The sequence below is a fragment of the Lynx canadensis genome, chromosome A1 (assembly GCF_007474595.2).
Source record: "Lynx canadensis isolate LIC74 chromosome A1, mLynCan4.pri.v2, whole genome shotgun sequence".
NCBI lineage: Eukaryota > Metazoa > Chordata > Mammalia > Carnivora > Felidae > Lynx > Lynx canadensis.
In genome coordinates, this window is record NC_044303.2 from 90,789,040 (window position 1) to 90,811,425 (window position 22,386).

A 22,386-nucleotide genomic window follows, 5' to 3' on the forward strand; every position below is an offset into this window, starting at 1 on the left:
CAGACAATAAAGAATATTAGAAAAAAAGGTGGTTCTTTGAAAAGATTATTGCCAATGATCACCAGCAACCACCAGCAGCTAGGGGACAGGGATGCTTACAGTCCTTCTCACAGCCCTTAGAAGAAAGCAACTGTGCTAATATCCAGCCTCAGGCTTCTGGCTTCCTGACAGCGTGGAGTCTGGTTGGGATTCTCTCTCTCCCTCTCTCTGCCCCTCTCCCGCTCCCACTCACTTGCGCACGCTTCTCTCTCTCTCAAAATGAATAAACTTTAAAAAAAATGTTATATATGAACCTTATGGTAACCACCAATCAAAAACCTATAATAGACACACAAAAAACAAAGAGAAAGGAATATAAGCACAACACTATAGGAAGCCATCAACTGCAAGTGAAGAGAGCAAGAGAAGGAATAGAGAATAACTACAGAAACAACCAAAAAACAACAAAATGGCAATAAGTACACACCTGTCAGTGATTATTTATTTATGAGAGAACATATGCATATTTACTTATTTATTTTTGAGGAGAGAGCGAGCCCAAGAAAGGGGCAGAGGTGGGGAGAGAGAGACTCTTAAGCAGGCTCCACTGTGAGCCTTGATCCCATGACCCTAAGATCATGACATGAGCTGAAATCAAGAGTCGGACGCTCAATGGACAGAACCATCCAGGCGCCCCAAGTAATGACTTTAAATTTAAATGGTCTATCTGCTCCAGTCAGAAGACATAGGTAGGGTGAGATGAATGGATAAAAAAACCAAGACCTGTCTATATGCTGCCTATAAGAGACTCACTTCAGATCTAAAAACATATACAGACCGAAAGTGAAGTGATAGAAAAACATATCGCACACAAATGGAAGCAAAAAAATTCTGTGTCTCCCTCTCTCTCTGCCCCTCCCCCGTTCATGCTCTGTCTCTCTCTGTCCCAAAAATAAATAAACGTTAAAAAAAAAAAAAAATTAAAAAAAAAAAAAAAGGGGCGCCTGGGTGGCGCAGTCGGTTAAGCGTCCGACTTCAGCCAGGTCACGATCTCGCGGTCCGTGAGTTCGAGCCCCGCGTCAGGCTCTGGGCTGATGGCTCAGAGCCTGGAGCCTGTTTCCCATTCTGTGTCTCCCTCTCTCTCTGCCCCTCCCCCGTTCATGCTCTGTCTCTCTCTGTCCCAAAAATAAATAAACGTTGGAAAAAAAAAAAAATTTACAAATGGAAGCAAAAAAAAAAAAAAAAAAAAAAAAAAAAAAAAAAAAAAAAAAAAGCTGGGGTAGCAGTACCCATGTGAGACTAAAATAGAATTACATGATGATAAAGAGATCTAACAAGCTGAATCCAGCTTGAGGATATATGTCCAGCAAAAGAATATAAAAATCATAAATATCTATGCACCCAACATGGAAGCACCTAAATACATAAAGCAGCTAACAACAAACATTAAAAAAGAAACTGACAATAATACAATAGTAGGGGACTACTTACATCAATGGATAGATCATCCAGGCAGAAAATCAGTAAGGAAACAGTGGTTTTGAATGACACATTAGAGCTGATGGACTTAACAGATATATACAGAACATTCTATTCCAAGATAGCAAAATACACATTCTTTTCAAGTGCACATGGGACATTCTCCAGGATTGATCATGTTAGGCCACACAAGGAGTCTCAATAAATTTAAGAAGATTGAAATCATATTAACCTGCTTTTCTGACCACAATAGTATGAAACTTAAAATCAATTATAGAAGAAAAACTGGAAAAAGCACAAACATACAAAAAATACACCAAAAAAACCTGGGGAGGCTAAACAACATGCTACCAAACAACAAATTGGTCAACAAAGAAATCAAAGGAGACATTAAAAAAAAAAAGCACCTGGAGACAAATGAAAATGGAAACACAGTGGTCCAAAATCTTTGGGAGGCAACAGAAGCAGTCCTAAGAAGGAAATTTATAGGGATACAGGCCTACCTCAAGAAACAAGAAAAATCTCAAAGAAACAATCTAACCTCACACATAAAGCAACTAAAAAAAGAAGAGCAAAACCCAAAGTTAGTACAAGGAAGGAAATCATAAAAATAAGAATGGCTATAAGTGAAATAGAGACTAAAAAAACAATAGCAAAGACCAGATGAAACCAAGAGCTGGTTCTTTGAAAAGATAAAATTGATAAACTTTCAGCCAGACTCATCAAGAAAAAGAGGGCTCAAATAAATAAATTCAGGGGCATCTGGGTGGCTCAGTCAGTTAAGCGTCTGACTTCGGCTCAGGTCATGATCTTGCAGTTCATGAGTTTGAGCCCACATGGGGCTCTGCATTGACAGAAAGACCCCAGTTGGAATTCTCTCCTTTTCTCTCTCTGCCCTTCCCCTGCTTGCGCTCTCTCTCTCAAAATAAATAAATTTATAAATACATACATACATACATACAGAAATGAAAGAGAAAAAGTAACAGCTGACACCACAGGACTGTAAGATACAACTATGAAAAATTATATGCCAACACATTGGACAACCTAAAATAAATGGATAAATTCCTAGAAACTTAACGATCTTCCAAGACTGAATTAGGAAGAAATAAAAATCTGAATAGACCGGGGCACCTGGGTGTCTCAGTTAATTAAGTATCTGACTTAAAAAAAAAAAAATTTTTTTTTAAATTAACATTTATTTATTTTTTGAGAGTCAGAGAGAGACAGAGCATGAGCAGGGGAGGTACAGAGAGAGGGAGACACAGAATCGGAAGCAGGCTCCAGGCTCTGAACTGTCAGCACACAGCCTGATGCAGGGCTCAAATCCATGAATTGTGAGATCATGACCTGAGCTGAAGTCGGTTGCTTAACTGACTGAGCCACCCAGGCGCCCCCTGACTTTTTTTTTTTTAATTTATTTTTGAGAGAGAGAGAGAGAGAGAGAGAGAGCGAGCGAGCTGGGGAGAGGCAGAGACAGAGAGGGAGACACAGAATCTGAAGCAGGCTCCAGGCTCTGAGCTGTCAGCACAGAGCCCGATGTGGGGCTTGAACTCATGAACTGTGATTTCATGACCTGAGCCAAAGTCAGATGCTCAACGATTGAGTCACCCAGGCACCCCAGGCGCCCCTCAAGTATCCGACTCTTGATTTCAGCTCATGTTCTCATGGTTTGTGAGTTTGAGTCCCACGTTAGGCTCTGAGCTGATAGTGCAGAGCCTGCTAGGAATTCTCTCTTTCCCTGTTTCTCTGCCCCACCCCACCTCTCAAAATAAATAAACTTAAAAAAAAAAAATCTAGGGGTGCCTGGATGGCCCAACTGGTTGACTGTCTTGACTTCGACTCAGGTCATGATCTCACACTCATGGGTTTGAGCCCCGCGATGGGCTCTGTGCTGACAGCTCAGAGCCTGGAGCCTGCTTCGGATTCTGTGTCTCCCTCTCACTCTGCCCCTGCCCCACTCGCACTCTTTTTCTCTCAAAATAAATAAACATAATAAAAAAAAATCTGAACAGACCAAGTTCTAGTAATGAAATTGAATTTGTAATAAAAAGAACTCCCAACAAACACAAGTCTAGGACTGGATGGCTTCACAGGTGAATTCTACCAAACATTTACTTAAAAAAGAATTAAAGGGCACCTGGGTGGCTCAGTAGGTTAAGCGTCTGACTTCAGCTCAGGTCATGATCTCACAGTTTGTGAATTCGAGCCCCACACAGAACTCTCTGCTGTTGGCATGGAGCCCACTTGGGATCCTCTGTCCCTGTCTCTTTATGCCCCTCCCCCTTTCATTCTTACTCTCTCTCAAAATAAATAAACTTTAAAAAACATTTTAAGAGGGGCGCCTGGGTAGCTCAGTCGGTTAAGCGTCCGACTTCGGCTCAGGTCATGATCTCGCGGTCCGTGAGTTTGAGCCCCGCATTGGGCTCTGTGCTGACAGCTCAGAGCCTGGAGCCTGTTTTGGATTCTGTGTCTCCCTCTCTCTCTGACCCTCCCCTGTTCATGCTCTGTCTCTCCCTGTCTCAAAAATAAATAAACGTTAAAATAAAATAAAATAAAATAAAATAAAATAAAATAAAATAAAATAAAAAATAAAAACATTTAAAGAAGAGTTAATACTCCATCTTCTCAAACTATTCCAAAAAACAGAAGAGCAAAGAAAACTTCCAAATTCATTCTGTGAGGTGAGCAGTACTTTGATATCAAAACCAGAACACAGGTCCTACCAAGAAAGAAAACTACAGGCTAACATCCCTGATAAACACAGATGCAAAAATTCTCAGCAAAATACTGGCAAACTGAATCCAACAATATGTTAAAAGGATCATTCACATGATCAAGTAGGATTTATTCTAGGATACATAGCTGGTTCAGTATCTGCAGATCAATCAACGTGATACATCACAACAAAATGAAGGATAAAAACCATATGGTCATCTTAATAGATGCAGAAAAAGCATCTGATAAAATACAACATCCGTTCAACAAAGTACGTTTAGAGGGAACACACTTCAACATAATAAAGGCCATATAATGAGAAACCCACAGCTAACATCAGATGCAATGATGAAACACTGAAAGCTTTTCCCCTAAGGTCAGGAACAAGACAGGATGTCCACTCTCACCACTTTTACTTAACATAGCACTCCAAGTCCTAGCCAAGGCAATCAGACAACTGAAAGAAATAAAAGGCAACCAAGTTGGGAGGGCGCCTGGGTGGCTCAGTCGGTTGAGTGTCTGACTTCGGTTCAGGTTATGATCTTGCAAATTTTGAGTTTGAGCCCCTTGTCAGGCTCTGTGCTGACAGCTTGGAGCCTGGAGCCTGCTAGGGATTCTGTCTCCCACTCTCTCTCTGCCCTTCCCCACTCATGCCCTGTCTCTCTCTCTAAAAAATAAATAAACATTAAAAAAAAAAGGCAGGGCGCCTGGGTGGCTCAGTCGGTTAAGTGGCCTACTTTGGCTCAAGTCATGATCTCAACGTCCATGAGTTCGAGCCCCGCAATGGGCTCTGTGCTGACAGCTCAGAGCCTGGAGCCTGCTTCGGATTCTGTGTCTCCCTTTCTCTCTGCCCCTCCCCTGCTTGTGCGCTTTCAAAACTGAATAAACATTAAAAAAAAAAAAAAAAGGCATCCAAGTTGGTAAGAAAGAAGTAAATCTGTCACTATTTGCAACTACATGATACTACATAAAGAAAACCCAAAAGACTAAAAACATAGAACAGATAAATGAATTCAGTAAAGTTACAGATACAAAGTTAATATACATTTCTGTTCCATTTCTATATACTAATAAAGTAGCCGAAAGAAAAATTAAGAAAACAATCCCATTTATGGGGCAACTGGGTGCCTCAGTTGGTTAAGCATCCGACTTCGACTCAGGTCACAATCTCCCAGCTCGTGGGTTCAAGCCCCGCATCGGGCTCTGTGCTGACAGCTTAGAGCCTGGAGCCTACTTCGAATTCTGTGTCTCCCTCTCTCTGCCCCTCCCCTGCTCGCTCTCTGCCTCTCAAAAAAAAAAAAAGAAAAAAACATTTTAAAAAAACAATCCCATTTATAATTACAGAAAAAATAACAAAATACCTAGGAATAAACTTCACCAAGGAGGTGAAAAGCCGATACTCTGAAGACTGTAAAACATGGATGAAAGAAACTGAAGATGGCACAAATAGACCATGCTCACAGATTGGAAGAATTAATGTTGTTAAAATATCCATACTACCCAAAGCAATCTATTGATTCAATGCAGTTCCTATCAATATACCAACAGTATTTTTTTCCTTTACTTCTCTTTTTTAAAAATTTTTTAATTTTTTAAAATTTACATCCAAATTAGCATATAGTGCAACAATGATTTCAGGAGTAGATTTCTTAGTGCCCCTTACCCATTTAGCCCATCCCAATCCCCCCCCCCCACAACCCTTTCAGTAACCCTGTTTGTTCTCCATATTTATGAGTCTCTATGTTTTGTCCCCCTCCCTGTTTTTATATTATTTTTGTTTCCCTTCCCACCAATAGTATTTTTCATAGAACTAGAACAAACAATCCTAAAATTTGTATGGAACCACAAAGGACCCCAAATAACCGAAGTGATCTTGACAAAGAACAAAACTAGAGGTACAGAATCCTAGATTTTAAGCTATACTACAAAGCTGTAGTAATCAAAACAACAGTATGGGCTTTCCTGCACATCTCTGTCTGCAGTTTCAGACGACCGGCCGCTGAAGGAGGGGAGTGGGGAAAGACTGATAGAGCACAGAAATGAGGCAGGCAGAAGAACTGTGTTCAATAAATGAAACCATAGGGGCGCAGGGTTAGCTCAGTCAGTTGAGCATCTGGCTCTTGATTTCGGCTAAGGTCAGTATCTCATGGTCGTTGAGTTCAAGCCCCGCGCTGGGCTCCCCACTGAATGTGCAGCCTGCTTAGGACTCTCTCTCCCCTTCTCTGTCTGCCCGCCCCTGCTCACATGCATGCGCACCTGTACTCTCTCTTTCAAAATAAAAAAAAATATAAAAAAATAAGAAATAAAAATAAATGAAACAATAAACTGTGGTCATCAATACACGGATTGAAGGGAAATAACCAGACCAGACATGGTGACTGAGGGAACTGTACTGTCACAAAAACCACGAGTCAGGCCTGAAGAGTATCTGTGACTGTTTGACCCTTCATACAATCTCCAGGCCAGCAAACCGAGACCAGTGGGAATGTGGCTTTTAAGCCGTGCAGCCACCAGGAAGGCTCACATACACCAAGAGCCCACTTCAAATGGGCTATAGAGATGGCGGACTTGTCAGGGACCATGGAGGTTGGCTGACAAGTTCTGTTGACGACTGAGGAAGGGTAGGTGGACATGCTAACAAATGGAGCCCCCAGCACCCTGGGCAGCCTTCCCAGCTCCTGCCCAGAGGTGCAAATGATGGCCACGGCAGGCCAGGGTCTGCCCTGTGGGTCTCTTGTTTCCTTTTGCAATCCTGTTTTGGCTCCACTATTTTATGCTGGGCGGGATGGGTTAATGTGAGGAAGACAGCTGATCTTCTGGTTCAAACACAGGCCTCGAGGGCTCCATGGAGAGTGCTGCTTGTCACCCAGGGGCTGCGGACTGGGAGGATTCTGGGACTGGACAGGACTTCTGGAAGCTCAGTGGGGCAGATGGTGGTAGTGACACCTAGTGACCCTAGTGACTCCTATTCTCCCCTTCATCTGGCTCACAGCTGGGACACGCCAGCCCCAGGCTCCCCTCGCAGCCACGTCTGGCCCTTGGCTGTGTTATTGAATGGAATGATGTGTGAAACTTCTCTCTCACTGTTTGGGAGGAGATCCTGGTTCTGGACTTTTGCTTTTCTCTCCCTTCCACTCCCTTCCAGTGGCCTGGACAGCTGGAGCTGCCATTAGCCTGGGTCCCCAAGCGACTGCGGGGGGCAAAACTGCTGGTCTGAAATGATCTCCTCGAAACCATTATGCAACAGAAATACAAACTGCCATAGTTTGAAGCTGCTTTAGGTTAGGGCCTGCTAAATTATTATGGAAGTATGGTTTCCTCTGACGAGCATGAATATTAAGGTTACAGACTGACCCAGACCAGAAGAAAACACAAATTAAAATAAAGAATGTGTCAGGAGAGCGCAACGATTTTCCTCTTTTTCTCCCTGTGCTTTAATTTCCACTGCAGCTATTATTATAATGCTGGTTATGTAATAGTTTTTAAAAAGGCTGGGGGTGCCTGGGTGGCTCTGTAGGTTGAGCATCCAACTCTTGATTTCGGCTCAGGTGAAATCCCACGGTTCATGAGTTTGAGCCCCTCGTCAGGCTTTGTACTGACAGCTCGGAACCTGGAGCCTGTCAGATTCTGGGTCTCCCTCTCTCTCCGCCCCTCGCCCACTTGTGCGCTCACTCTCTCTCAAAAATAAACATGAGGAAAAAAAAGATTCTCTCTCTCCCTCTGCCGATTGCATACGCTCTCTCTAAAAAATTAAAATAAAATAAATACATAGATAAATAAATAAATGAGACTATGTTTAAAAAAAAAATGGCAGGACAAGATAACATGTGTGTCTGTTCACACCATCTTTGACACAGATTGAGAGCACATCTAAAGAAGAGGAAGTGGGACAGTTCAGGCATTAAAACAGGAAACAGGGGCACTTGGGTGGCTCAGTTGGTTGAACGTCCGACTTTGGCTCAGGTCATGATCTCACAGTTTGTGAGTTCAAGCCCTGCACTGGGCTCTGTGCTGACAGCTCAGAGCCTGGAGCCTGCTTCGGATTCTGTGTCTCCCTCTCTCTCTTTGCCTCTCCCCTGCTCATGCTCTGTCTCTCTCAAAAATGAAAATATAAACATTAAAAAAAAAAATTAAAAAAAAAAAACCCAGGAAACAGAACTTCAAAAAAAAGAAAAGAAGGACACAGAATGGTCCTGGGTGCTGCTGTAGCCTCTGAGCAAGGAAGCTTTGCGATTTTTAGATGCTAGCTTTCAAACTCTGGCACAATTGCTTCTCTCTGGGCTACCTCCCCTGAACCGCTCTGAAGTGACAGGAGAGGCATGCAGCCAGCCGCGCAGCTGGAGACTCAGCAAGATTAACTTCATGGCCCAGCTTGAAAAGACGACACTAACTTCTATCGTTCCTTAATCCACTTCTCCATTTCCTGGGGCAGACAGTCATTGAAGAAGACGAAAGACACTAGGGAGACAGTGAAGGGAAGAACGGGCCAAGACAGGGTTCAGTTTTCAGTTCTACTTACTAGCTGTGCCACCCAGCGCACAAGATGCAGCCACTCGGGTCTGCCCTGTAATTTACACTTTCCCCCATGTTATCAACTTTTCTCAGGGACTGCTGGGAGACCCAAATAAAATAAGTGCAGAAATGCGTAACAGGGCCTATGGACGGGGCCTCACGGAGGTGTCCGTCCTCTCTTCTGCGGCAAGAACGGTGTGAGGTCGCAAGGCTGTGCTAGGGACAAAGAGTCAGCTCCCACCTGAACTTTGTGAAACATCTGTAAATTGATGGCTTTGACTTCCTCCAGCTGCTGGCGGAGGGCGACTAGGGTGTCCTGCTTCTCGTGGGTGTCCTTTTCGAGCAGCTTCATTGCGATCTCCATCTCCGTCTTCATTCCAATCTGCAGCTCCAGTTCTTTTTCTAGTTCCTTATCAATTAGGAATATGAGTTAAGAAGGTGTTATTACAGTAGACACAGGGATGTATTTACCTGAGGGTGTATCTTGGGCAGTGGCAAAAATATAACCCGGAAGTCGGAGTAGGTTAGGGAGATTTAGGAAATTCTGTCTAGAGCATAACTACATTAAGTTTAGCCCTTTTGCTCATTTTGTAAGGAAAACTGGCTCTGGATCCAGTCAACAGAAAGTTGGTAGGTGGCAATGTGAGCCTTGATCCTGGCAACCACATTCTTTAAACCCCAAGATCAGAACGCACAGTCTGAAAGAATGTCTGCCAAGCAATCTGATGTTGCAATGTGAGAGTTTTTGGATTTTCGTATGGTTTGCTCCTTTATGGCAATAAAGGTGCAACCATTTTGAACTAGTGCTGTCCTGGGTAACTCAGGAGACACGTTTCCACATCTGCGTAAAGACACAAAGCAGGTCCAAGAGTTGTGTCTACTAAAAAACACTGGTTGGGGCATTTGGGTTGGTTCAGTTGGTAGAGTGTGTGACTCTTGATCTCAGGGTCATGAGTTCAAGCCCCATGCTGGGTGTGGAGCATACTTTAAAATTCACGGTTCTGGGATCAAGCCCGGCATCGGGCTCTGCACTGGCAGTATGGAGTCTGCTTGGGATTCTCTCCCTCTCTCTGCCCCTCCTCCACTTGTGATCGCTCTCTCTCAAATAAATAAACATTAAAAACAAACCCAAAACACTGGTCACTGGCACAGAGATTAGGTAGAATATAATAAATAGACCAGAGGCTGATTGAGGGAACTGTATTGGCAAAGCAACCTCGAATCTGGTCTCATGGTAATCCTTGAAAAAGGTTTATAAAACTGGAAAAAATACAAAACTTAGGTGTAAACTAAGTAAGCCCTTAAAAAAACATTTTTTGGAGGGCGCCTGGGTGGCTCAGTTGGTTAAGCAACTGACTTCGGCTCAGGTCATGATCTCACGGTTCCTGAATTCGAGCCCTACGTCAGGCTCTGGGCAGACAGCTCAGAGCCTGGAGCCTGCTTCGGATTCTGTGTCTCCCTCTCTCTCTGCCCCTCCCCTACTCACACTCTGTCTTTCTCTCAAAAATAAATAAATATTTTAAAAATATTAAAAATTTTTTTTAAAGGGATGATTTTTGATTCTTCATGAATATATTTCTTCAGACTTTAGAAACTTTGCATAAAAAACTCATTTGTTTTTAAAAGCAGATTTAAGCACATGTGTGAAAAGTGACAACAAATAACATGAAGGGCTATTGGGGAATTCCTTCTAAAGACACTTAGCCTATGGGTACCTGGCTAGCTTAGTTAAGCGTCTCAGCTCAGGTCTTGATCTCAGGGTCGTGAGTTCAAGCCCCATGTTGGGCTCTGCACTGGGCATGAATCCTACTTAAAAAAAAAAAAAAAAAAAAAAGACAGTCTTGCACTCACCAAACGGACTTTCTTCTCCTCTTTTAGCTGCTTCCACACATCACTATACATTTCATCCAGACCTTGCCGAGTTTGCTTGTAAGTGTCCAGCTCAACTTTTGTATCTTGTTTTGTTATCTATGTCAAACAAGAACACCAAGAGGCATGGTTTGCTTATGGAAGTGAGCTAACTACAAAGTATTTTACAATATACCATAGGGGCACCTGGCTGGCTCAGTCAACTCTTAATCTCAGGGTCAGGAATTCAAGCCCCACATTGGGCATGGAGCCTACTTAAAATAAAAACATTAAGAGAATATGCCACAATTTTCAAAGATGTAGGATAACTTCTATATTTTAAGCACTGCAGAAAAATGCTAAAAGATACTTCAAAATATCTTTGAACCTGAAGGATGACAGCAAGCCAACAGACTTTTGAAAAGTTAGGTTCGGAAAACAATACATATTTAATTTTCTTTAAAACAGAGCCGTTGTTCTTAGTGGGAAAGGCCCCCATTCATTCCATCATTCAGCATGGATTTTTATTTATCCAGCATGTTCTTTAGCAGTGGGTGAATTTCAAGATGAATCAGATATGGTCTCTTTCTGTTCTCAGGTCATTGTGTAGGACAGCTGCAAGCCAGCAATTCTATGACACAGAAAATGGGTTCTCTAATGGAGGGAGGGACAAACAGCTCTGGGAACAGGGGAGGAAGGCCCAAGGCCATGGATGGGGGCCATGGAGGCATCACAGAGGACACGGTACGTGAGCAGAGGTTGAAGAGTAAATGGGAACCTTTGAGTGCAAAGGCCCAGAGGTGAGGAAGCAGTGCGCTTGGAAGCCCGAAGTGGCCCAGGTGGCCTGCAAGTGGTGTGGGAGGGCACAGTGGCACCAAACAAGGCATCTCTGTACGTCCTGAGGCCTGTGTCACTATTAAACAATGAGCATGAGCTCTGCCACGGACACTTGCGCATGGGAGACATGCTGCCCAGCTGTGAAGTCAGTTTCTCACCTCCACGCTCTTTTCACTTCTTTCGCGAATTAACTCATTTTGTTCTCTTAATTGTTGCTGCTCTTCTTGAAGTGAACAAATCCGGTCTGTTGCAGCTGAAAGCTGATAAAGAAAGATTTTTATGTTCCTTAACGTTGAAATTAATCTTACCGTTCAGATTAAAAACTAACATTTGGCACCTTCACAATTGATGATGGATTTCCACGTATTTGGTATTTTATCATTTAATTTCTTTGTTTTGAATAGGGAATACATTCACATAGCTTAAAAAAAAATGAGAGCAAACCACTTAATGGGGTTAAGGATTTAATGTGGGCAAGGATTTATGGACACAAATTATTAGAGGCACTTGAGTGTCCAATATCACAAAAGCTTACTGAAAGACAGTGGGAGCATAAGGCAGAAATATGTAGTTATTAAAATGTTTGCAAAGGCTTTTGATGACTTGAGAACATACTTCGGGTATAATATCAATAGGGGACAAAAGGCAGGTTCTATGGCACGTTCTCACCTCTAATTAAAAAGAAAAAAATCACCTGTGTTAGAAATGCTTAGGAAACATTGGAGAGCACATATACACGGATAATAACAGTAGCTGTTACTTAGCAAAGGGATTATGGGTTTTTTTTCCTGATCCTTCACTCTTTTCCAGCCAATAAACAAGGATTATTTTTATCACTAGAGGGAGACTTAAAGCATTCTGGGGAAGGAATCACAACAAAATCTGCTGAAGCCGGGCTCTAGAAAGCCATCTTCCTGTCCTCGAATGAGTTACCATAGGTGGGGGCAAAGTGTATAAAAGCCTGTTGGGAGGAGGTTCTCTGCAGAGGCAGGTAGAGGCATTAACATACCCACCAACCTCTCCTTATGCAGCCTCTGAACACAGCCTGGAGAGAGAAGGGCAGGCTGGGGAAGGAGAAAGAAGACGTGAACTGGGCTGTGCTCTTGGCATCACTCACTGAGGGGGCGGGGGCTAAAGCACTGAACGCCTCTCTCCTCTTCCTCAACTGCATCTAAGTCCACGTGGACTCAGAACCCACGACTGGGGTTTCTAAACGTTACCGCTGTGCCGAACTAAGAAATCTTAAGTCTCTAGAGGTGCTAGTTAGCCATCTGCTAATTCCCACTCTGCTCTCTGAAGCCAGGGAGAGCACACCCTGAGGAGAGGGACTTTTTATAAAGCATGTTTCCCATTACAGTTGTTGGCCTTTGAAGAAAAAATAACCTAGCTGTTTAGTTTCAAAAGCTAAAATTAGACCTTCCTTCAAAGTATGCCACCTCGCCTGGGAGAACGAAGAGTCAATCGGTTTGTTCTAAAATCAACTAATGTCTCCACACGCCAAGTGTTGTGTGAGGCACATTTATATAACACAAATCTCATTTTTACAACACTGTTAGGTATGAGTTATCATCTGATTTGGAGATGAGGACAGTGAGGCCCAAAGACCTGCCTCCCTAATAAACTTAAGGCCCAAAAGCCCACCCACCCAAGGGCAATGTGGGTCCTCCAGTTCTAAGTGTGGTGAAGCTGCTCCTGAGAAGCCCATCTACGAACGCCGCCTTTGAATCTCCTTCTCCTCACACAAATCTGAGCTCCTCTCCTTAAAGCTTTCCAGCGCTGGCCCCTTGGGAGAGAGCAGTCAGTGTAAACAGAGGGAGCCTTAAACCGGGCCCTCTGTACAAAGGCATGCTCTGCGTCTCTCCTCTGGCCATAACCTGCCTCCACACTGAGGTGGGGGTCACGCCCTGGCAACCTCTCACAGCCCTCTTCCTCCCCAGTGAGACCTGGTGGGGAGGCCCGAGCAGCCAGGGACCGCTACCTGTGGAAAGCCTCAGAAAGGCTGAGCAACCCCCCTCCTGCTAACAGGAGACAAGATGTGTCCACCAAGGAGACTGCCGGGCAGCGGGCAGCAAGCTTTCTTCCTCGGCCTCAGCCCTCCTTCTTCCTGTCTTTTCATTCTCTCTCTTCCTAGTGAGAAAGCAGAGAAAGACCACACTGTGGGGAGACTGGTTCCAGGCTCCTGAGAGGCCGAAATATAGAAGGGGTGGGCAAGGGTACTTTTACCTCATAACAGAGTCTGCACCTTCTGGGCAGCAGGGAGGCATACTATGTCAGAGGAAGGTGGGGAAAGAGGAAGAGAGAAGCGCATTCACCACAGGAGCTGGGCTTTCCGAAGGAGGCCCAGGGTTCACTGCGAGGTGATAAAACCTAAGTCACTTAGAACTGGCTCATGATCAGCTGCACTGGCTCATGGGAAGCCCCGGACAGGGCCACAGACATTCTAAGGATGCGAAATTCCGAGAACACCGGTCTCACATGCAGCTCAGTCCAAACTTAGCGATTCCCATTCTGACCAGTGAGCAGCTCCGGTCAGATGTACCAACCACACTGTTTCTCTTAACCTTGGGCCATTTTGTCCTAAGAATTTCAGTAAGTTACAAACCTCTTCTTGAAGTTTTGAATTCGTCTTTTCCAAGCCATCTATCTTGTTTTGAAGATCCCCAACTGTGCAGCTAGAGAAAATAACATATTAAGTAATGGTGAACTTTAGGAAGGCTGTTTCCCCAACCTCTGAACAATGAGAATAGATTCCTAGGTTTCCTGTATGAAATGGAGTTGAGGGGTCTCCGATTAATTCAGAGATGAGAATTCTGAAGACATACGTATGTGTGCGTGTGTATACGTTTATTGAAAAGGTTTCAATGTCTTTCCCCCAAAATATGCTATACATTTCTTTAGCCAACTGGAAAGAAAATCATTTTTTCTCCCTAACATGGTAGATGGGAACCAAAATGTACTGGCAGTCATGTATCTAAATAATATCCACAACAAGATAATAGTACTTTGGGGTTGTAGGATCAAAGGGGGATCTTTTTTATACTTTGCCTCATTTTTTCAAATATTCTTTAAGTAATATGTACTATGTTCCCACTGAAAAATATGTAAAACGAATGTAAATCTGATAAATAATAATAACGGCCACAATAATGATACAGTACCTTCCTTTTTGGAAGGTCTCTTCTAAGCACTTTATTTATTTCAAATTATTTATTTGTTTGTTTGTTTGTTTATTTATTTATTTAATTTTTGAGATTGAGAGAGAGAGAGCACGCAGGGGAGGGGCAGAGAGAGAGAGGGGCACAGAGGATCCAAAGCGGGCTCTGCGCTGACAGTAGAGAGCCCAGAGCCCGATGTGGGTCTCGAACTCATGAACTGTGAGATCATAACCCAAGCCGAAGGCAAACACTTAACCAACTGAGCCACCCAGGGGCCCCCAATTTTTTTTTAATGTTTATTTATCTTTGAGAGGAGGGGAGGGGCAGAGAAAGGGAGACAGAATTCAAAGCAGGCTCCAGGCTCCACGCTATCAGCACAGAGCTGGATCTGGGGCTCGAACCATGAACCATGAGATCATGACCTGAGCCGAAGTTGGACACTTAACCGACTGAGCCACCCAGGTGCCCCTTCTAAGCACTTTAAGTGCATTAACTCATGTGACCCTCTCCATAATTCTGTCAGTAAATCTTACCGTTACCTATTTCACAGACGAGGAAACCATAACTTTACACTGAAAAACTCACTCAGGTTTCATCCCCGTTTGGAGGGGTGCCAGGATCTGAACCTAGAAGGTCTGGCTCGAGAACCTGTACCTTTTGCCACTAACCTGGTGCCTTTTGCCAGTGGGGGGGGCGGGGCAAAGAAATAAACCTGGCAAGGTTAATGAATCAAAGTTCAGGCATTAGATACGACAAAAATTAAAACACGACAAAATGAAAAAAAAAGAACACAAAGGATATAGAGGGAATTTATAGTCTTTAAAGTATGTAATTTTCAGTTCTATTCCAACTGTAACATAGAAAACGTCCCTAAAATTTATGCTTTTTTTAGAAAATATAAATTACCAGGGGCGCCTGGGTGGCTCAGTCGGTTAAGTGTCCGACTTCGGCTCAGGTCATGATCTCCCCAACTCGTGGGTTTGAGCCCCGCGCCGGGCTCTGTGCTGACAGCTCGGAGCCTGGAGCCTGTTTTGGATTCTGTGTCTCCCTCTCTCTCTGCCCCTCCCCTGCTTGTGCTCTATATCTCTCTCAAAAATAAATAAACATTAAAAAAATTTTTAAAAATAAAATATAAATGACCAAAAAAGACACATCCTCAGGAGAAAAAAACACAGATAAACAACTCAGGAAAAAACTGAAAAGCTGACAAAGTCTTGCCTCAGTAAAGGCTTTGAGCTTCACATTTTCTGATTTCTTTTTTAAAATTGTTTTAAAAAAGTAATCTCTTGGGGCGCCTGGGTGGCGCAGTCGGTTAAGCGTCCGACTTCAGCCAGGTCACGATCTCGCGGTCCGTGAGTTCGAGCCCCGCGTCAGGCTCTGGGCTGATGGCTCGGAGACTGGAGCCTGTTTCCGATTCTGTGTCTCCCTCTCTCTCTGCCCCCCCCCCCCGTTCATGCTCTGTCTCTCTCTGTCCCAAAAATAAATAAACGTTGAAAAAAAAAAAATAAAAAAAAAAAAAAGTAATCTCTACACCCAGTGTGGTGCTCGAACTCACGACCCTGACATCAAGAGTCGCATCTATTGACTGAGCCAGCCAGGCGCCCCATGCTTCACTTTTTCAAGGAGCAAATAATGCTCATGAACCAGAAGCTCCTCCTGATTCATTCTGTGAAGATGCATAATCCTGCCACCGTGCCAGAGGGGGGAAAAAACTACAGAACAATTAGGTCAGTTCACATATCAAAAATGATGCAGTTACTAAAACTATGATTAAGTAGAGTTTATTCCTGTGACCTGGAAATTGTTCTGTATGAAGAAATCTATTAATAAAAAACCTCCCATCAACAGATTAAGGGATAAAAGCCATGATTGCCTGAATGATAATGAATGTCTGATGAAATCTGACATCTCTTCCTTACAAAACCGGTCAATAAATGAGGGATCTATCAAGGATCTCTCAAAGCAACAGCCAACATCACGCCTCAGGAGAACTTGGAGCACTGTCCCCAGGCACGTTCTGTGAAATGTGCCAGCTCCTTTAGCTGTCTCGTTGGCTTTTGGGGCCAGCGGGGCTGTCCCTTGGAGCACTGCTTATGTGCACTGCCCACTCGGAGGGGATTCAGAGATACAGAGAATAACCTGTCTCCCAAACACATTAGACTGTGAATCTCTGCCCATTCTCCACCAATACCACCATCGGCTAGTGTTTCATGGAACACAGTGGGAGCTTTCCAATTAAAATGAAAAAAATCACAGAAAAGATGCCTGCTGTTGCTACTGAATTGCTGTCGGGGTTTAGCCCTTTTCTCCTGTCCTGACACACCAGAGGGATGTGTGCGGATTCCCTGTAGGAACAGTGCTTTCCATGGCAGTCACTTCCAACCAGGTGGCTGAGGGGTGAGGGGTGAAGACTCAAGGCTTAATTTGTTTGCTTTCTACAATGTCTAACTGCATAAAACAAAGAACCAAAGAACTCCCAAAGCTCCTTTTTGAGAAATCATACTCCTCTGGTTTGTACACACAAGCACGCTATGATACCCCTTTTTCACTTGGTTTGGAAAAAAGATCAGTTATGGCAACTGAAAAATGTTCCACGGAACAATTATTGGGTACTGAGAATTAACTGTGACACTGGAAAAGGGAGTGAGTCCTACCTTAAGTGCCGATTAAGTTCTTCCACGTAATTTTTTTGATCAAGGACATCAGTAATTCTTTCGTGCCTTTTGAAAACAGCATAAAAAAGACAGAAATTCCTTTAATACATGGTTAATACCTTGTAACCATCTCCCAACCTTCCAGGCACCTCGAAGAAGTACCAATGTCATCATGAAACTAAGGCACAGTCAGAGCTTAGTAATAATGTCTGCCTGGTCCTGGTCCCGGAGTGAACAGAGCAAAGCTGGCCAAGGGTGTAGTGGGGATGGCAGCCAGGTCCTTTGGAGATGCAGGAATGTGGGCAGGCTTCCTGTAGACACCCTCCTGCCTTGTCAGGCCAGGCATTTGGGAAGAGGAGAGAAAGCCATCTGGCATATGAGGTGGAAATACTGACAGCCAGATACAAATGGCCCTCCCTCAAGGTGGCAGATCAAGCTTATGATACTCAAGGGAAAGAGAAATGGCTCAAAAAAGGAGACCAGAGGCTTTTCAAAACATAAAGCTGACTAGCCTGGGTAAAAAAAAGATGTTAATTAAAAAAAATTTTTTTTTTTTAAATAAAAAATGTTTATTTATTTTTGAGAGAGACAGAGACAGAATGTGAGTGGGTTAGGGGCAGAGAGAGAGGGAGACACAGAATCCGAAGCAGGCTCCAGGCTCTGAGCTATCAGCACAGAACCCGACGAAGGGCTCGAACTCACGAGCTGTGCGATCATGACCTGAGCTGAAGTCGGACGCTCAACTGACTGAGCCACCCAGGCGCCCCTTAAAAATTTTTTTAATGTTTTTATTCATTTTTGAGACAGAGAGACAGAGCATGAACGGGGGAGGGGCAGAGAGAGGGAGACACAGGACCCAAAGCAGACTCCAGGCTCTGAGCTGTCAGCACAGAGCTCACTGTGGGGCTCGAACTCATGAACTGTGAGATTATGACTTGAGCCGAAGTCAGATGCTTAACCGACTGAGCCACCCAGGCGCTCTTCTTTAACATTTTAAAGTTAGGCATCCCCCTCCACCCCTGACCCCCAATCTCCTTACATATATATATATATACACATATGTACATACAGGGGATCATTCTACACAGGTTCTTGCCACAGGTGCTGGATTTGTTTTTCAGCACATTTTTTTCTTTTACCTATTCTGCCCTTCACATAGCTTTTCAGGTAACCCACGTTAATAGTCTGTTGAGCCTATATGCATATGACCATAGTATCTGTCTGTACTATATACATAGATACAGTATGTAATTAAAACATAGAAAATACGTTAGGGATTTCTTGGGGTTGTTTACAAAAATGACATACAGTTGACCCGTGAACAATACATGGGTGGGGGACGCCAACCCCCTGCACCGCTGAAAATGTGCATGCAACTTTTGACTCCCCCAAAACTTAACTACTCATAGTGTACTGTTGAGGGAAGCCTTACCAATTACATAGTCCATTAACATGTATTTTGTATGTTATGTGTATTATATACTATAGCCTTACAATGAAATAAAATAAAATGTTATTAAGAAAATCATAAGGAAGAGAAAATACATTTACAGTACTGTACCGTACTTAACCGAAAAATATCTGCGTAAAAGTGGGCTTGTGCAGGTCAAGCCCATGTTGTTCAGGGGATCAACCGTATATACCCTTCTCAGTATCATACTTTTCTCATTTGATAACACCTTGTGGAAATCCCTCTAAGTCTACTATAACCAGTAGGTCAAATTTGTTCCATAGTATCTCATAGAATGGAATATTTTGAATGTTCTGTAATTCATTCAATTATCTCCTATTGGTAGATATCAGTTTATTTCTATTTCTTTACATTATGAGTATAATTTTTGGGGGCTCCTGGGTGGCTCAGTTGGTTAAGTATCTGACTTTTGATTTTGGCTCAGGTCATGATCTCACACAGTTCCTGAGATCAAGCCCTGCTTCAGGTTCTGCGCTGACAACACAGCCTGCTTGGGATTCTCTGTCTCCCTCTCTCTCTGCCCGTCCCCACTTGTGCTCATGCGCATTCTCTCTCTCTCAAAGTAAATAAATAAACCTTAAAAGAAAAAAAAAGAATATTTCTGTTTAAGTTTCAAGTGGGTGAATCCTTATACTCAAGAAGCCTGAGGTATTTGTGGGGTTCCCACTGCCGGATAAGGTGTGCTGCTAGGGCTTGGGGCCTGTGAGAGTCCTTATAAAGAACACATTTGAGAGACAGATAACAGATACAGTAAACTATTCAAGCACAACCCAAGGGTTTACAGTGAGACTCCCTTCCATGCCTGCCTCCTGGCCTCTTCCCCTCACCCACCCAGAACAGCCACTGTTAGTAGGTGTCTACGCACCACTCTAGAAATGGTCCAAGCGTGTGGAAATACAACATATAAATGTGGATGCATATTCTTCAGCATAACTCAAATGGTAGCATGTTATATACATTGTTCACTTTGTTTTCTACCCCACCCCGAATGACTCCTTTAAAAGGATGCTCTTGTTAATAATAAGCAGGAAGGAGAGCATAATAAGGAAGGAGAGCATAATAAGCATGGCATGGAGGGACATCCAAGACACACTAGGATCAAGGAGTGAGTCCAAGGGCAACTTTTATATATATATATATATAATATACTATATATATATATATATATATATACACACACACACACACACATATATATATATAGGAGTACCTATATATATATATAGGAGTACCTATAATGGTACCATCCCACTTATATTCAAACAAACCATAAGGCAAATTATACAACCAATAAATATACACCTGCAAGGCATTTAAAAAAGGTGTGGAAGGAGACATGAGCAGCTTCCTCTGAGGGAGGAGCAGGCACGGGATTGAGCTGGAGATGAGGGGGCAATGTGAATGGGGACATTCCTTTCTACCCTGCAGAGCTTAGCTCCTTGCACAATGAGCACATTCATGTATTACCTCCGTGACTAAAAAATACCTGCTAAAAATGAAAAGGTCGAACAAAGCAAAAACAAACATAGCATTCTTTCCCAGAATTTCATTAAAATTGTGAAGAACAGCAGCAGGCATGCAGTTACTTACTCTTTGCCGCCATCAAGACCCTGTACATCCTTAAGGTAGAGGGAAAAATCGATCACTCCAACCTGATCGACACAAAACGTACAAGTATTAAATAGGAGAAACTTTTTCTGCTTTCCGTAAACCATACATCTTTAAAATTCAGGGCATTTACCTTCCCGTCTCTTTCCTACACACATTTAGTCGGGCTGACCACCTCTACAAAAATAGTAATCAACTGAACAAACAAACCAAGAGAGAGAGAACCCTGCCAACTTCTAGAAGAAAAACTTATCACAAATCAGGATTTAAGGGAAGATTCTGAAGTTTTACCCTCTCGTCAAGACTAGTTTTGTGTATTTATTCACTAAGCAGGTTGTTGACAAAGATCAGTGAAGTTCTTTGGGTATAGAGCAATTAAAAAAAAAAGGGGGGAGGGCGCCTGGGTGGCTCAGTTGGTTGAGCATCCAACTTCAGCTCAGGTCATGATCTCACAGTTCATGAGTTCGAGCCCCCCATCAGGCTCTGTGCTGTCAGAGCAGAGTCTGCTTTAGATCCTTTGTCCCTTCCAGCCCCCTCTCTCTGTCCCTCCTCTGCTCATACTCTCTCTCTTTTTTTTTTTTAATTTTTTTTAATGTTTACTTATTTTTGAGAGAGAGAGAGAGAGAGAGAGAGCGAGCGCGGGGAAGTGGCAGAGAGAGAGGGAGACACAGAATCTGAAGCAGGCTCCAGGCTGTCAGCACAGATCCCGACGTGGGGCTTGAACTCACAAACTGTGAGATCATGACCTGAGCCGAAGTCGGACACTCAGCTGACTGAGCCACCCAGGTGCCCCCTGCTCATGCTCTCTTTCAAAAAAAAAAAAAAAAAAAAAGAATAAACATAAAGAAAAAAAAAGAAAAAAAAGGGCTGGGTGGCTAGACTAAGGCGGTAGGTAACCTTAACTGACATTCTGACCCCCTCCTTCCCTAAATTGTGGTGAAATGGTTCCATCTCATTTTCCAGGGGAAATTCTCTGCTGTTGTGAACGAGGGAGAACCAGAGCCCCTCACATCTGAATGTCAAGGGCTTTGTCCAGAAATAAAGCCCTTGAGAGAGAATGAGAGCCTGGTCTGCCACTGTCTGCTACAGCATGAGTAAGTGAAGCCACTTCTTCTTCTTCTCTTTTGTTTTTTTTAAATGTTTTTTAACTTTATTTTTGAGAGAGAGACAGTGCAAGTGGGGGAGGGCACAGAGAGAGGGAGATGAAAACTGGGAAAATGGGGTCCATCAGTAGAGAAATATTGATCAGTCATGTAATAGCCATGTCATGGAGCCCCATGCACCCATCACAAAGAATGCAGTGGGTGGATGTATGACATAATGACATGAAGAAAGCTCCAGGAGAAAATGAGAAGTCCCAGAGTGATATATACAGCATTAACCCTTTACAGTAATACCACTTTGTTAAAGCCACAGCCATGTGTGAGAGTTTCTGCAACTTCTCTGTCACACCTCCCACCAACCTACATTCCTGACCCTTGAACCTGGGCAGCCTCAGTGTCTGTCTTGAGTAAAAAGCAGCAGAAATGATTCCATGACTTCTGCAGCTACATTAATGGAGGCAACATAAGCTTCTTCCTAGCTCTTCCTAGAGGGGCATATAACATTGAAGTTCTGAGCTTCCCCGAAAGAAGTCCGGCTACCCTGAAGCTACCATGCTGGACACCAAATGGAGAGACCACATGAGGACAGGGGTGCCTGAGAAGCCTCTGTGGTTCCTGTCCCAGCTCCCTGAACCTTCTCAGCCTGAAGACAGATAAGCGAGAGAAGAGGCCTTCAGTGATAGCTGCCCCAGCCACAAACCTGACCGCACAGAGCTCTTAATCCAGAAGCGCCTGCCTCTCTCTGTCCAGCCAACCGCTGAGATACAGTGATTGCTATTGGTTACCTGGCTGTTGATTCGTCATCCAGAAATGGGAGCAAGAAAGGATTTAATATGAAACAAACCCACATATACAAAAATGCATAGAAAAAGTAGAACTGTTTCTAGAGAGATTTTCCCCCTCAATATTTACCACTATCTATGGGGACAAAAGGGATCAAGGGAGGGGAGGGGGGGAGTTTGAATTTCATTCTTCACTTGATATGCTTCTGTATGAACTTTTTTTCAGCAAGCATGCATTTC

The 22,386-nt window shown here is 43.5% G+C and overlaps 1 protein-coding gene across 2 annotated transcripts in view; it reads right to left on the bottom strand.

Moving 5' to 3' along the window:
* RUFY1 (RUN and FYVE domain containing 1) overlaps positions 1-22,386 on the bottom strand; it is a 59,786-nt gene that overhangs the window by 13,267 nt on the left and 24,133 nt on the right. For both annotated transcript variants that reach the window (XM_030316167.1, XM_030316159.1), the window contains exons 6-11: positions 20,244-20,305; positions 17,183-17,248; positions 13,976-14,045; positions 11,532-11,633; positions 10,540-10,656; positions 8,930-9,097 (exon numbers count right to left, since the gene is read on the bottom strand). In XM_030316167.1, coding sequence (XP_030172027.1) covers positions 8,930-9,097; positions 10,540-10,656; positions 11,532-11,633; positions 13,976-14,045; positions 17,183-17,248; positions 20,244-20,305 — 585 coding nt within the window. The remainder of the gene's footprint in view (positions 1-8,929; positions 9,098-10,539; positions 10,657-11,531; positions 11,634-13,975; positions 14,046-17,182; positions 17,249-20,243; positions 20,306-22,386) is intronic.